Raw genomic sequence first — 15,616 nt, 5'->3', positions numbered from 1 at the left:
TGTGTGTGTGTGAGTAGAGGCTGTGTGAGTGTGTGTGTGTATATACGTGTGTGTGTGTGTGAGTACAGACTATGTGTGTGTGTGAGTAGAGACTGTGTGAGTGTGTGTGTGTATATACGTGTGTGTGTGTGTGTGAGTACAGACTATGTGTGTGTGTGAGTAGAGGCTGCGTGTGTGTGTCTGTGTATATACGTGTGTGTGTGTGTGAGTACAGACTATGTGTGTGTGTGTGTGTGAGTAGAGGCTGCGTGTGTGTGTCTGTGTATATACGTGTGTGTGTGTGAGTGTGTGTACAGACTATGTGTGTGTGTGTGTGTGTGAGTAGAGGCTGTGTGAGTGTGTGTGTGTATATACGTGTGTGTGTGTGTGTGTTCCTACACCAACCCTCCCCCCACACTGTACCTCTCTCTTTCTCAAATATCTTCCCTCTCCCTCTCTTTCTTCCACCCCCTCCACCTTCATCTGCCTCTCCTCCTCGCCCTCCTTCCCTCACTTGACCTTCCTGTCCCTCCCCCTCTCTCCCTCCCCCTCCCTCCCCCTCTCTCCCTCCCCCTCCCTCTCACCCCTCCCTCTCACTATCTCTCTGACTTTCTCTCTCACTGTCTCTCCAGCCCTCTCCCTCTCTCTCCCTCCCTCTCTCTCATTCTCCCTCCCTCTGCTTCCAGCCCTCGCTCTCTCCCTCCCTTTCACTATCTCTCCGACTTCCTCTTTCTCTCTCTCCCTCCTTTCCTCTCCCTTCTTTGCTCTCTCTCTTCCTCCCTTTCCTTCCCACTCTCTCTCTCCCCTCCCTCTCACTCCCACCCTCTCTCTCTCTCACTATCTCACCCCTTCTCTCTCCCTCTCTATCTCTCTCCCTTTCTTTCTCTCTCTCTTAATATCTCTCTCCCTTTCTGTCCCTCCCTCATTATCTCACCCCCTGTCTCTCTCCCTCCCTCTCACTTTCTCTCTCTCCCTCTCACTGTCTCTCTCCCTCTCTCTCCATCTCACTACCTCTCTCCCTCTCCCTATCTCTCTCCCTCTCACTATCTCACCACCTCCATCTCTCTCTCTTCCCCCCTGCCTCTCTCTGTCCATCTCCCTCTCTGCTCCCGCTCTCTCTCTCCCTCTCACTATCTCTCTCCATCTCACTATCTCTCTCCCTCTCACTATCTCTCTCCGTCTCACTATCTCTCTCCGTCTCTCCCTCTCACTGTCTCACACCTTCCATCTCTCTCTCTCCCCCTGCCTCTCTCTGTCCATCTCCCTCTCTGCTCCCACTCTCTCTCTCCCTCTCACTATCTCTCTCCCTCTCACTATCTCTCCCTCTCACTATCTCTCTCCATCTCTCTCTCTCTCCCTCTCACTGTCTCACACCCTCCATCTCTCTCTCTCCCCCCTGCCTCTCTCTGTCCATCTCCCTCTCTGCTCCCACTCTCTCTCTCCCTCTCACTATCTCTCTCCCTCTCCCTCCCTCTCACTATCTCTCTCCCTCTCGCTCCCTCTCTCTCTCTCCCTCTCACTGTCTCACACCCTCCATCTCTCTCTCTCCCCCTGCCTCTCTCTGTCCATCTCCTTCTCTGCTCCCGCTCTCTCTCCCTCTCACCAACTCTCTCCGTCTCACTATCTCTCTCCCTCTCACTATCTCACCCTCTCCGTCTCTCTCTCTCCCCCCTGCCTCTCTCTGTCCATCTCCCTCTCTCCCTCCGCTCTCTCTCTCCGTCTCACTATCTCTCTCCCTCTCACTATCTCACCCCTCCATCTTTCTCTCCACTCTGCCTCTCTCTGTCCATTTCCCTCTCTGCTCCCGCTCTCTCTCTCCCTCTCACTATCTCTCTCCCTCTCCCTCTCACTATCTCTCTCCCTCTCACTATCTCTCTCCATCTCACTCTCTCTCTCCTTCTCACTATCTCTCTCCCTCTCTCTCTCTCTCCTTCTCACTATCTCTCTCCTTCTCACTATCTCTCTCCCTTTCACTATCTCTCTCCCTCTCACTATCTCTCTCCCTTTCACTATCTCTCTCCCTCTCACTATCTCTCTGCCTCTCACTATCTCTCTCCCTCTCTCTCTCTCCTTCTCACTATCTCTCTCCCTCTCTCCCTCCTTCTCACTATCTCTCTCCCTCTCACTATCTCTCTCCCTCTCACTATCTCTCTGCCTCTCACTGTCTCACCCTCTCCATCTCTCTCTCCCCCACCTCTCTCTGTCCCTCTCTCTCTCTGCTCCCGCTCTCTCTCTCTCTCTCTCCCTCTGCTTCACACGCTCTCGCCCTCCCTCGCTCTTCCTTCCAATAGAGACCCCCGCCGTTTGACAGCTGCCGTCTGCTCTGCCCACAGTGTTCAACCAGGGAGACATCGGCACATCCTGGTACATCATTTGGAGGGGCTCAGTCAACGTTGTGACCCACAGGAAGGTAGCAACTCTCCGACTCTTCACCCGCTTTCCCCCCTTAATCCTCCAGCCCGCTGTTCCACCTTTCCCAGCTGCTTCGGAGTTCACTGAAACGCTCTCCTCTTCACGTCGCCCCACCTCCACTTCGTACCCGTCTCCTGGGTCTCCCCGCCTCACCCCACCTCAGCGACACTGCGTGGACCCCTCGAGGCCTCTGCCGCCATTCTCATCCCCACGCGAACCCCCCCCCCCCCCTGCTGGGCAAGGCCGACGCCTTTGAACCTGGAGCGGGGGTGGGCCCTACACCCCCTCCAGCTCGCTGACCCTCGCCCCCACTCATTCCCGTAAGATCGCCGCTCGAGGAGAGGGGGGGGCAGGGGGGCTGAATGGCCTCCCCCGTTCCTGTGTAATGGACTCGAGGAGGAGGGGCTGAATGGCCTCCCCCTGTTCCTGTGTAACAGGCTCGAGAAGGCGGGGCTGAATGGCCTCCTCCTGTTCCTACATAATGGGCTTGAGGAAGGGCTGAATGGCCTCCTCCTGTTCCTGCGTAATGGGCTTGAGGAGAAAGGGCTGAATGGCCACCTCCTGTTCCTGCGTAATGGGCTTGAGGAGAAAGGGCTGAATGGCCTCCTCCTGTTCCTCTGTAACCGGATCGAGGAGGAGAGGGGCTGAATGGCCTCCTCCTGTTCCTGCGTAATGGGCTTGAGGAGAAAGGGCTGAATGGCCTCCTCCTGTTCCTGTGTAACAGGCTTGAGGAGGAGGGGCTGAATGGCCTCCTCCTGTTCCTGTGTAACAGGCTCGAGGAGGGAGGAGGGGCTGAATGGCCTCCTCCTGTTCCTGTGTAACAGGCTCGAGGAGGGAGGAGGGGCTGAATGGCCTCCTCCTGTTCCTGTGTAACAGGCTGGAGGAGGGAGGAGGGGCTGAATGGCCTCCTCCTGTTCCTCTGTAACCGGCTGGAGGAGGAGGAGGGGCTGAATGGCCTCCTCCTGTTCCTGTGTAACAGGCTGGAGGAGGAGGAGGGGCTGAATGGCCTCCTCCTGTTCCTGTGTAACAGGCTCGAGGAGGAGGAGGGGCTGAATGGCCTCCTCCTGTTCCTGTGTAACCGGCTCGAGGAGGAGGAGGGGCTGAATGGCCTCCTCCTGGTCTTGGCTGACAGTCTCCAGATATCCAACCCCCAGGGGCAATTGAGAGCCAATGGCATTGGGGCACGGGATCGTGCTGTGCCCCTGAAATGACCCACCCCCCCTTCGGCCTCCGAACGCGAGCCCTCCGGTGGTGAAAGGCAGAGGCCAACGTGGGAGTGAGCCGACCCTCGGAGGGGAAGCGTTTGGAGGGGGTCGAGCCGTTAACGATGAAGGTTTTGGCCTGTTGTAGGGGCTGGTGACCACCTTGCACGAGGGTGAGGACTTTGGGGACCTGGCGGTGGTGAACGGGTCCCCTCGATCGGCCACCATCATCCTCCGCGAGGACAACTGCTTCTTCCTCCGCGTGGACGAGCAAGACTTCAACCGCATCCTGAGGGTAAGGACCACCGTCCCTCACTCGGCCCACCCCTCACTCCACTCAGTGTCCCTCACTCGCCCCACCCCTCACTCCACTCAGTGTCCCTCACTCGGCCCACCCTTCACTCCACTCAGTGTCCCTCACTCGCCCCAACCCTCACTCCCTCTCACCATCCTTCACTCAGCCCAACCCTCACTCCACTCAGTGTCCCTCACTCGGCCCACCCCTCACTCCCTCTCACTGTCCCTCACTCGGCCCACCCCTCACTCCACTCAGTGTCCCTCACTCGCCCCAAGCCTCACTCCACTCAGTGTCCCTCGCTCGGCCCACCCCTCACTCCAGTCAGTGTCCCTCACTCGGCCCACCCCTCACTCTACTCAGTGTCCCTCACTCAGCCCACCCCTCTCTCCACTCGGTGTCCCTCACTCGCCCCAACCCTCACTCCACTCAGTGTCCCTCACTCGGCCCACCCCTCATTCTACTCAGTGTCCCTCACTCGGCCCACCCCTCACTCCACTCAGTGCCCCTCACTCGCCCCACCCCTCACCCCCCTCACCATCCTTCACTCAGCCCAACCCTCACTCCACTCAGTGTCCCTCACTTGGCCCACCCCTCACTCCCTCTCACTGTCCCTCACTCGGCCCACCCCTCACTCCACTCAGTGTCCCTCACTCGCCCCAAGCCTCACTCCACTCAGTGTCCCTCGCTCGGCCCACCCCTCACTCCAGTCAGTGTCCCTCACTCGGCCCACCCCTCACTCCACTCAGTGTCCCTCACTCAGCCCACCCCTCACTCCACTCAGTGTCCCTCACTTGGCCCACCCCTCACTCCACTCAGTGTCCTTCACTCAGCCCACCCCTCACTCCACTCAGTGTCCCTCACTCCCTCTCACTGTCCCTCACTCGCCCCAACCCTCACTCCACTCACTGTCCCTCACTCGGCCCAACCCTCACTCCACTCAGTGTCCCTCACTCGGCCCACCCCTCTCTCCACTCGGTGTCCCTCACTCGCCCCACCCCTCACTCCACTCAGTGTCCCTCACTCAGCCCACCCCTCACTCCCTCTCACTGTCCCTCACTCGCCCCAACCCTCACTCCCTCTCACTGTCCCTCACTCGCCCCAACCCTCACTCCACTCACTGTCCCTCACTCGGCCCAACCCTCACTCCACTCAGTGTCCCTCACTCGGCCCCACCCCTCTCTCCACCTCGGTGTCCCTCACTCGCCCCACCCCTCACTCCCACTCAGTGTCCTCGCTCGGCCCACCCCTCACTCCAGTCAGTGTCCCCACTCGGCCCACCCCTCACTCCACTCAGTGTCCCTCTCACTCAGCCCACCCCTCACTCCACTCAGTGCTCCCTCACTTGGCCCACCCCTCACTCCACTCAGTGTCCTTCCAACTCAGCCCACCCCTCACTCACTGCAGTGACCCTCCACTCCCTCTCACTGTCCCTCACTCGCCCCAACCCTCACTCTCCACTCACTGTCCCCTCCTCGCCCAACCCTCACTCCACTCCAGTGTCCCTCACTCGGCCACCCCTATCTCCACTCGTAGCGTCCCTCACTCTGCCCCACCCTCACTCCACTCAGTGTCCCTCACTCAGCCCACCCCTCACTCCCTCTCACTGTCCCTCACTCGCCAACTCAACCCTCACTCCACTCAGTGTCCCTCACTCGGCCCACCCCTCACTCCACTCAGTGTCCCTCACTCCCTCTCACTGTCCCTCACTCAGCCCACCCCTTACTCCACTCAGTGTCCCTCACTCACCCCAACCCTCACTCCCTCTCACCATCCTTCACTCAGCCCAACCCTCACTCCACTCAGTGTCCCTCACTCAGCCCAACCCTCACTCCACTCAGTGTCCCTCACTCGGCCCATCCCTCACTCCACTCAGTGTCCCTCACTCGGCCCAACCCTCACTCCACTCAGTGTCCCTCACTCGGCCCAACATTCACTCCACTCAGTGTCCCTCACTCGGCCCAACCCTCACTCCCTCTCACTGTCCCTCACTCGCCCCACCCCTCACTCCCTCTCACCATCCTTCACTCAGCCCAACCCTCACTCCACTCAGTGTCCCTCACTCGCCCCAACCCTCACTCGACTCAGTGCCCCTCACTCGCCCCACCACTCACTCCACTCAGTGTCCCTCGCTCGGCCCACCCCTCACTCCACTCAGTGTCCCTCACTCCCTCTCACTGTCCCTCACTCACCCCACCCCTCAATCCACTCAGTGTCCCTCACTCGGCCCACCCCTCATGCCACTCAGTGTCCCTCACTCAGCCCACCCCTCACTCCACTCTGTGTCCCTCACTCGTCCCACCCCTCACTCCACTCAGTGTCCCTCACGCCTCTCGGTCGCGGGCCCAACCCGTCACTACTTACTCAGTGTCCCTCACTTCACTCCCTCGTCACTGTCCCATCACTCCCCACTCTGCCCACCCCCTCACTTCCATTCAGTGTCCCTCACGCCCTCACACTGTCCCCACTCCGGCCCACCCCTCACTACACTCCCTGTCCTCCTCACTCTCGCCGCCTACCAACCCTCACTCCACTTACTGTCCCCCACATTGCCCTAACCACCCCTCATCCTCCCTACCCCTCACTCCAGTCAGTGTCCCTCACTCGGCCCACCCCTCACTCCACTCAGTGTCCCTCACTCAGCCCACCCCTCACTCCACTCAGTGTCCCTCACTTGGCCCACGCCTCACTCCACAGTGTCCCTCACTCAGCCCACCCCTCACTCCACTCAGTGTCCCTCACTCCCTCTCACTGTCCCTCACTCGCCCCAACCCTCACTCCCTCTCACTGTCCCTCACTCGCCCCAACCCTCACTCCACTCACTGTCCCTCACTCGGCCCAACCCTCACTCCACTCAGTGTCCCTCACTCGGCCCACCCCTCTCTCCACTCGGTGTCCCTCACTCGCCCCACCCCTCACTCCACTCAGTGTCCCTCACTCGGCCCAACCTTACTCCACTCAGTGTCCCTCACTCCCTCTCACCATCCTTCACTCAGCCCAACCCTCACTCCACTCGGTGTCCCTCACTCGCCCCAACCCTCACTCCACTCGGTGTCCCTCACTCGCCCCAACCCTCACTCCACTCAGTGTCCCTCACTCGGCCCAACCCTCACTCCACTCAATGTCCCTCACTCGGCCCACCCCTCATTCTACTCAGTGTCCCTAACTTGCCCCACCCCTCACTCCACTCAGTGCCCCTCACTCTGCCCAACCCTCACTCCACTCAATGTCCCTCACTCAGCCCACCCCTCACTCCACTCAGTGCCCCTCACTCGCCCCACCCCTCACCCCCCTCACCATCCTTCACTCAGCCCAACCCTCACTCCACTCAGTGTCCCTCACTCGCCCCAACCCTCTCTCCACTCAGTGTCCCTCACTCCCTCTCACTGTCCCTCACTCGGCCCATCCCTCACTCCACTCAGTGTCCCTCACTCGGCCCACCCCTCACTCCACTCAGTGTCCCTCACTCACCCCAACTCTCACTCCCTCTCACCATCCTTCACTCAGCCCAACCCTCACTCCACTCAGTGTCCCTCACTCGCCCCAACCCTCTCTCCACTCAGTGTCCCTCACTCGGCCCACCCCTCACTCCACTCGGTGTCCCTCACTCGCCCCACCCCTCACTCCACTCAGTGTCCCTCACTCGCCCCAACCCTCTCTCCACTCAGTGTCCCTCACTCCCTCTCACTGTCCCTCACTCGCCCCATCCCTCACTCCACTCACTGTCCCTCACTCAGCCCAACCCTCACTCGGCCCATCCCTCACTCCACTCAGTGTCCCTCACTCGGCCCACCCCTCTCTCCACTCGGTGTCCCTCACTCGCCCCACCCCTCACTCCACTCAGTGTCCCTCACTCGGCCCAACCTTACTCCACTCAGTGTCCCTCACTCCCTCTCACCATCCTTCACTCAGCCCAACCCTCACTCCACTCGGTGTCCCTCACTCGCCCCAACCCTCACTCCACTCAGTGTCCCTCACTCGGCCCATCCCTCACTCCACTCAATGTCCCTCACTCGGCCCACCCCTCATTCTACTCAGTGTCCCTAACTTGCCCCACCCCTCACTCCACTCAGTGCCCCTCACTCGGCCCAACCCTCACTCCACTCAATGTCCCTCACTCAGCCCACCCCTCACTCCACTCAGTGCCCCTCACTCGCCCCACCCCTCACCCCCCTCACCATCCTTCACTCAGCCCAACCCTCACTCCACTCAGTGTCCCTCACTCGCCCCAACCCTCTCTCCACTCAGTGTCCCTCACTCCCTCTCACTGTCCCTCACTCGCCCCATCCCTCACTCCACTCACTGTCCCTCACTCAGCCCAACCCTCACTCGGCCCATCCCTCACTCCACTCAGTGTCCCTCACTCGGCCCATCCCTCACTCCACTCAGTGTCCCTCACTCCCTCTCACTGTCCCTCACTCGGCCCACCCCTCACTCCACTCAGTGTCCCTCACTCACCCCAACTCTCACTCCCTCTCACCATCCTTCACTCAGCCCAACCCTCACTCCACTCAGTGTCCCTCACTCGGCCCACCCCTCACTCCACTCAGTGTCCCTCACTCGGCCCAACATTCACTCCACTCAGTGTCCCTCACTTGGCCCAACCCTCACTCCCTCTCACTGTCCCTCACTCACCCCACCCCTCACTCCCTCTCACCATCCTTCACTCAGCCCAACCCTCACTCCACTCAGTGTCCCTCACTCAGCCCACCCCTCACTCTACTCAGTGTCCCTCACTCAGCCCACCCCTCACTCGACTCAGTGCCCCTCACTCGCCCCACCACTCACTCCACTCAGTGTCCCTCACTCAGCCCAACCTTACTCCACTCAGTGTCCCTCACTCCCTCTCACTGTCCCTCACTCACCCCACCCCTCAATCCACTCAGTGTCCCTCACTCGGCCCACCCCTCATGCCACTCAGTGTCCCTCACTCGGCCCACCCCTCACTCCACTCAGTGTCCCTCACTCGTCCCACCCCTCACTCCACTCAGTGTCCCTCACTCCCTCTCACTGTCCCTCACTTGGCCCACCCCTCACTCCAGTCAGTGTCCCTCACGCCCTCTCACTGTCCCTCACTCGGCCCACCCCTCTCTACACTCAGTGTCCCTCACTCGCCCCAACCCTCACTCCACTCACTGTCCCTCACTCGCCCCACCCCTCACTCCAGTCAGTGTCCCTCACTCGGCCCACCCCTCACTCCACTCATTGTCCCTCACTCAGCCCAACCCTCACTCCACTCAGTGTCCCTCACTTGGCCCACCCCTCACTCCACTCAGTGTCCCTCACTCGCCCCAATCCTCACTCCACTCAGTGTCCCTTACTCCCTCTCACTGTCCCTCACTCGCCCCACCCCTCACTCCACTCAGTGTCCCTCACTCGCCCCAATCCTCACTCCACTCAGTGTCCCTCACTTGGCCCACCCCTCACTCCACTCAGTGTCCCTCACTCACCCCACCCCTCACTCCACTCAGTGTCCCTCACTTGCCCCAACCCTCACTCCCTCTCACCATCCTTCACTCAGCCCAACCTTCACTCCACTCTGTCCCTCACTCGGCCCACCCCTCACTCCCCCTCACCGTCCCTCAGTCGGCCCACCCCTTACTCCACTCAGTGTCCCTCACTCAGCCCACCCCTCACTCCACTCAGTGTCCCTCACTCGCCCATCCCTCACTCCCTCTCCGTGTCCCTCACTCGCCCACCCCTCACTCCCTCTCACTGTCCCTCACTCGCCCACCCCTCACTCCACTCAGTGTCCCTCACTCATTCCAACACTCACTCCACTCAGTGTCCCTCACTCATTCCAACACTCACTCCACTCAGTGTCCTTCACTTGGCCCAACCCTCACTCCCCCTCAGTGTCGCTCACTCCCCCTCACTCGCCCCAACACTCACTCCCCCTCAGTGTCGCTCACTCCCCCTCACTCACCCCAACCCTCACTCCCCCTCAGTGTCCCTCACTCACCCCAACCCTCCCTCCCCCTCTGTATCCCTCACTCCCCCCTCACCGTCCCTCACTTGCCCTATCCCTGACTCCCCCTCAGTGTCCCTCACTCCGCCTCACTTGCCCCAAACCTCACTTCCCCCTCCGTTACCCTCACTCCCCTTCACTCACCCAATCCCTGACTCCCCCTCCATGTCCCTAACTCCCCCTCACTCACCCAACCCCTCAGTCCCCCTGACCGTCCCTCACTCCCCCACTCTCACTTCCCCTCCAAGTCCCACACTCTCCCTCACTCACCCAATCCCTCACTCCCCCTCCATGTCCCTCAATCCCCCTCACTCACCCAATCCCTCGCTCTCCCTAACGCCTCGATTGACCCTGTCTCCCCCACACTCTCAGGCAGCGCCTTCCAGACCCTAACCACTCGCTGTGTGAGAAAGTTTCTCCTCGAGTCTCCATTGCTTCTTGTACCAATCGCCTTAAATCTGTGTCCCTCTGGTTCTCGATCCTCCCCCCCAATGGGAACAGCCTCTCCCTGTCCGCTCTGTCCCAGACCCCTCCTGGTTTTGAACACCTCGATCAAATCTCCCCTCGACCTTCTCTTCTCCGAGAAGGGTCTCAGCGTCTCCAATCTGTCCACGTCACTGAAGTTCCTCATCCCTGGAACCAACCTCGTCCACCTTTCCCGCTCTCTCTGTCTCTCTGTCTCTCTCTCTCTCTCTCTCTCTCTCCAACACCTTCAGGTCCATCCTGAAACCCTGTGCCCGGAGCTGGGCCGGGTCCAGATAACCTCCTGGCTCTCTCACTTCTACGTCCCTCTTGGTCTTCCCTGACAGGATGTGGAGGCCAACACTGTCCACCTGAAGGAGCTTGGCAAAGATGTCCTCGTGCTGGAGAAGTCATCTCAAGTGGGACTCACTCCCGGTCAAGGGGTCTCACCCGGCAAGTAAGCAGCTGGACTTTCACGTTTTTCTGTCCCGAGGCCGGTCAGGACCATAAGACATAGGAGCAGAAATTAGGCCAATCGGCCCATCGAGTCCGCTCCGCCATTCAATCACGGCTGATAAGTTCCTCAACCCCCATTCTCCCGCCTTCTCCCCATAACCATTGATCCCCCTTACCAATCAAGAACCCATCTACCTCGCTCTCAAACCCGGCCTCCACTGCCTTCTGTGGCAATGAATTCCATAGATTCACCCCTCTCTGGCTAAAGAAGTTTCTCCTCATCTCTGTTCTAAAAGGTCTCCCCTTCACTCTGAGGCTGTGCCCTCGGGTCCTAGTCTCTCCTACTAATGGAGACATCTTCCCCACGTCCACTCTATCCAGGCCTTTCAGTATTCTGTAAGTTTCAATCAGATCCCCCCAACCTCCTCATCCTTCTAAACTCCATCGAGTTGTCGAGCAGGTTGGGCCCTGGACCCGTTGGGAGTTTGGAAGAACGAGAGGTGATCTTATTGAAACAGATCAGATTCTGAGAGGAGGGGGATGGGGGGCTTGACAGGGTGGATGCTGAGAGGGTGTTTCCCCCCCGCCCATCCTCGTGGGGGGAATCTAGAATGAGGGGGCAGGAGGGGGGCACAGTTTCAGAATAAGGGGTCTCCCATTGAAGACGGAGACGAGGAGGAATTTCTTCCCTCAGAGGGTGGTCAGTCTGTGGAATTCTCTCCCCCTCCGCCCTCTAGAGAGCAGCGGAGGCCGGGTCAGGGAATATATCCGAGGCCGAGTTAGACGGGTTTCTGATCGACGAGGGGGTCGAGGGTTATGGGGGTGAGGGGAACAGGCAGGAAAGTGGAGTTGAGGCCACAGTCAGATCAGCCGTCACCTTATAGAAAGGAGCTCGAGGGCTGAATGGCCTCCTCCTGCTCTGAAGTCACCATGTCCCGAACACATTATGCTTATGTAGCTCCTTCCACATCACCTGACACACCCGAGGTGCTTTACAAGAACGTTATCGGACCAAGTCGGACACCAAGACACAGGGGGAGATATGGGGGACATGCAACAGGGAGTTCAGGTAGACAGGTCAGTTTTAAGGAGTGTCTTTCACTCAAGGAGAGAGAGAGAGAGAGAGGGAGGCGGAGAGGGTGAGGGAGGGGATTCCAGAGCTCGGGGCCTCCAGGCAGCTGAAGGTACGGCGCCGATGGTGGAGCGACGGGAATCGGGAGGGGATGTGTGAGAGGTCGGAATTGGAGGAGGTTACAGTGATAGGGAGGGGTGTAGTGGCTGGAGGAGGTTACAGAGATAGGGAGGGTTGTAGGGGACTGGAGGAGGTTACAGAGATAGGGAGGGGTGTAGTGGCTGGAGGAGGTTACAGGGATAGGGAGGGTTGTAGGGGGCTGGAGGAGGTTACAGAGATAGGGAGGGTTGTAGGGGCTGAAGGAGGTTACAGAGATAGGGAAGGGTGTAGGGGCTGGAGGAGTTGACAGAGATAGGGAGGGTTGAAGGGGCTGGAGGAGGTTACAGAGATAGGGAGGGGTGTAGGGGTCCGGAGGAGGTTACAGAGATAGGGAGGGGTGTAGGGGCTGGAGGAGGTTACAGAGATAGCAAGGGTTGGAGGGGCTGGAGGAGGTTACAGAGATAGGGAGGGGTGTAGGGGCTGGAGGAGGTTACAGAGATAGGGAGGGGTGTAGGGGCTGGAGGAGGTTACAGAGATAGGGAGGGGTGTAGGGGCTGGAGGAGGTTACAGAGATAGGGAGGGGTGTAGGGGCTGGAGGAGGTTACAGAGATAGGGAGTGTTGTAGGGGCTGGAGGAGGTTACAGAGATGGAAGGAGTGTAGTGACTGGAGGAGGTTACAGAGATAGGGAGAGGTGTAGGGGCTGGAGGAGGTTACAGAGATAGGGAGAGGTGTAGGGGCTGGAGGAGGTTACAGAGATAGGGAGAGGTGTAGGGGCTGGAGGAGCTTACAGAGATAGGGAGGGGTGTAGGAGCTGGAGGAGGTTACAGAGATAGGGAGGGTTGTAGGGACTGGAGGAGGTTACAGAGATAGGGAGGGTTGTAGGGGACTGGAGGAGGTTACAGAGATAGGGAGGGGTGTAGGGGGCTGGAGGAGGTTACAGAGATAGGGAGGGGTGTAGGGTCTGGAGGAGGTTACAGAGATAGGGAGGGGTGTAGGAGCTGGAGGAGGTTACAGAGATAGGGAGGGGTGTAGGGTCTGGAGGAGGTTACAGAGATATGGAGGGTTTGAGGAGGCCATGGAGGGATTCGAGAATTTCCAAATCGAGGCGTTGAGGGACTGCCAGCCAGCATGACTACTCGAGTACGGCCGGTGGAGGGAAGGTGACGTGTGAATCGGTGCGAGTTTGGTCAGGGTGGGGAGCAGAGCTTTGCATCTTCACCTCATTCTCTCCACACCCACCCTGTCGAGACCCCCCTCAGGATCTTATAGGTTTCGATCGAGTCGCCTCTTACTCTTCTAAACTCCAGCGGATACAAGCCCAGACTGTCTGACCTTTCCTGATGAGACAACCCACCCATTCCAGGCGTCAGTCTGGTTGAACCTTCTCTGAACGGCTTCCAACGCGTTTACACCCTCCCTTAAATAAGGAGACCAGTGCTGTACACAGTGCTCCAGATGTGGTCTCACCAGTGCCCTGTAAGACCACATGTGAAGTACCATGTCCAGTACTGGTCTCCTCATCTAAGGAAGGTTTTCAATGCGTTAGAAGCCATTCAGAGACAGCTGGACTCTCAGGGTTAATTTAGCAGGAGACATTAAACACCATCTTTTAAAAAATGGATTCACGGGGTTTGTGGGTGTTGCTGGGCTGGGCCCAGCATTTATTGCCCATCCCTAATTGCCCCTTCAGAAGGTGGGGTTGGTGAGCTGCCTTCTTGAACCTCTGCAGACCCCATGTGGTGTAGGTACACCCACGGCGCTGTTAGGGAGGGAGTTCCAGGATTTTGTCCCGTGTGGTGTAGGTACACCCACGGTGCTGTTAGGGAGGGAGTTCCAGGATTTTGTCCGTGTGGTGTAGGTACACCCACAGCGCTGTTAGGGAGGGAGTTCCAGGATTTTGTCCCGTGTGGTGTAGGTACACCCACGGCGCTGTTAGGGAGGGAGTTCCAGGATTTTGTCCCTGTGTGTGGTGTAGGTACACCCACGGCGCTGTTAGGGAGGGAGTTCCAGGATTTTGTCCCTGTGTGTGGTGTAGGTACACCCACGGCGCTGTTAGGGAGGGAGTTCCAGGATTTTGACCCGGCGACAGTGAAGGAACGGCCGATATATTCCCAAGTCGGGATGGTGAGTGGCTCGGGAGGGGAACTTGCAGGTGCTGGTGTTCCCCATGTGTCTGCTGCCCTCGTCCTTCTAGATGGTAGAGGTGGTGGGTTTGGGCGGCGCTGTCGAAGGAGCCCTTGGCGAGTTGCTGCAGTGCATCTTGTAGATGGTACACACACTGCTGCCCCTGTGCGTCGGTGGTGGTGGTGGTGGAGGGAGTGAATGTTTGTGGATGGGGTGCCCCATCGAGCGGGGGCTGCTTTGTCCTGGACGGTGTCGAGCTTCTCGAGTGTTGTGGGAGCCGCACTCATCCAGGCGAGTGGGGAGTGTCCCATCCCACTCCTGACTTGTGCCTTGTAGATGGTGGACAGGCTTTGGGTTGATTAGGGGGTCTGAGCTGGGGAGAGTGGGTGTATCATCCAGGATTATGAAGGTTCAGTGGGGGGTGGTTCGATCGGACTTTCACAAGGTATGAAGGGGAACAGAAAGGGGTCAATGGAGGGACACTAATCCCCCCCCCCCAGGTTGGGGATAGTCTGGTACTCGGGGAGCGACATGGTGAATGGAGAAACAGAGGGGCCGGACTTTGGCTCCCTCCTTTGGCGCCTTGGCGCACAGTAAGATCCCACGGACAGCAAGTGGAGGCCGGTGGGGTGGGGGGGGTGTGTGCAGTGAAACGGGTTCTGGCGAGATTATTCACTTGCCTCTTCCCCATCGCAACAGGTACTCGGTGATGTACGGGACTCCGGAGAAGATTCTGGAATACCTCCTGGAGACCATCAGCCTAGACATGGTCTACAGCGACCCCGCAGGTACCAGCAGGGGTTGGAGAGGGAGACTGGGCGTGGGAGTGTGTGACCTGAGGCAGGGGTCAGAGGAACTCACAGCACTCGAGGAGGCCGCTCGGCCCCTCGCGCCGGTGCTGACCCTTTGAAGGATCTATCCACAACCTACCCTACTCATCCCCCCACCATGACCTCCCCTCACCACATCCAGCCCACCATATCGCCTCATATCACGGGTGGGTAGATGGGAGTGAGGGACATGGGGAGAGGGTGGGGGCGAGGGATATGGGGGGAGAGGGTGCGAGTGAGGGATATGGGGAGAGGGTGGGAGTGAGGGATACGGGGAGAGGGCGGGAGTGAGGGATACGGGGAGAGGGCGGGAGTGAGGGATACGGGGAGAGGGCGGGAGTGAGGGATACGGGGAGAGGGCGGGAGTGAGGGATACAGGGAGAGAGAATGGGAGTGAGGGATACGGGGAGAGGGCGGGAGTGAGGGATACGGGGAGAGGGCGGGAGTGAGGGATACGGGGAGAGGGTGGGAGTGAGGGATACGGGGGGAGAGGGAGTGAGGGATATGGGGAGAGAGAGCGGGAGTGAGGGATACGGGGAGAGGGAGTGAGGGATACGGGGGAGAGAGCGGGAGTGAGGGATACGGGGAGAGGGTGGGAGTGAGGGATATGGGGGAGAGGGTGGGAGTGAGGGATACGGGGAGAGGGAGTGAGGGATACGGGGGAGAGGGCGGGAGTGAGGGATACAGGGGGAGAGAGTGGGAGTGAGGGATACGGG

At 59.4% G+C, this 15,616-nt stretch overlaps 1 protein-coding gene across 1 annotated transcript; it reads left to right on the top strand.

Annotated features, from left to right (window-relative positions):
• Nucleotides 1-3,741: 3,741 nt before the first annotated feature.
• LOC121275144 (rap guanine nucleotide exchange factor 3-like) lies at nucleotides 3,742-14,858 on the top strand (the record flags this gene model as incomplete). Its single annotated transcript, XM_041182562.1, has 3 exons — nucleotides 3,742-3,888; nucleotides 10,666-10,775; nucleotides 14,770-14,858. Coding segments are annotated over 3 exons (346 nt in total), but the record flags the coding sequence as incomplete, so codon positions are not given.
• Between the last annotated feature and the right edge of the window lie 758 nt (nucleotides 14,859-15,616).

This window comes from Carcharodon carcharias, unplaced genomic scaffold (assembly GCF_017639515.1).
Source record: "Carcharodon carcharias isolate sCarCar2 unplaced genomic scaffold, sCarCar2.pri scaffold_1083_ctg1, whole genome shotgun sequence".
Classification (NCBI taxonomy): domain Eukaryota; kingdom Metazoa; phylum Chordata; class Chondrichthyes; order Lamniformes; family Lamnidae; genus Carcharodon; species Carcharodon carcharias.
This window is presented reverse-complemented; position numbering and strand designations above follow the sequence as displayed.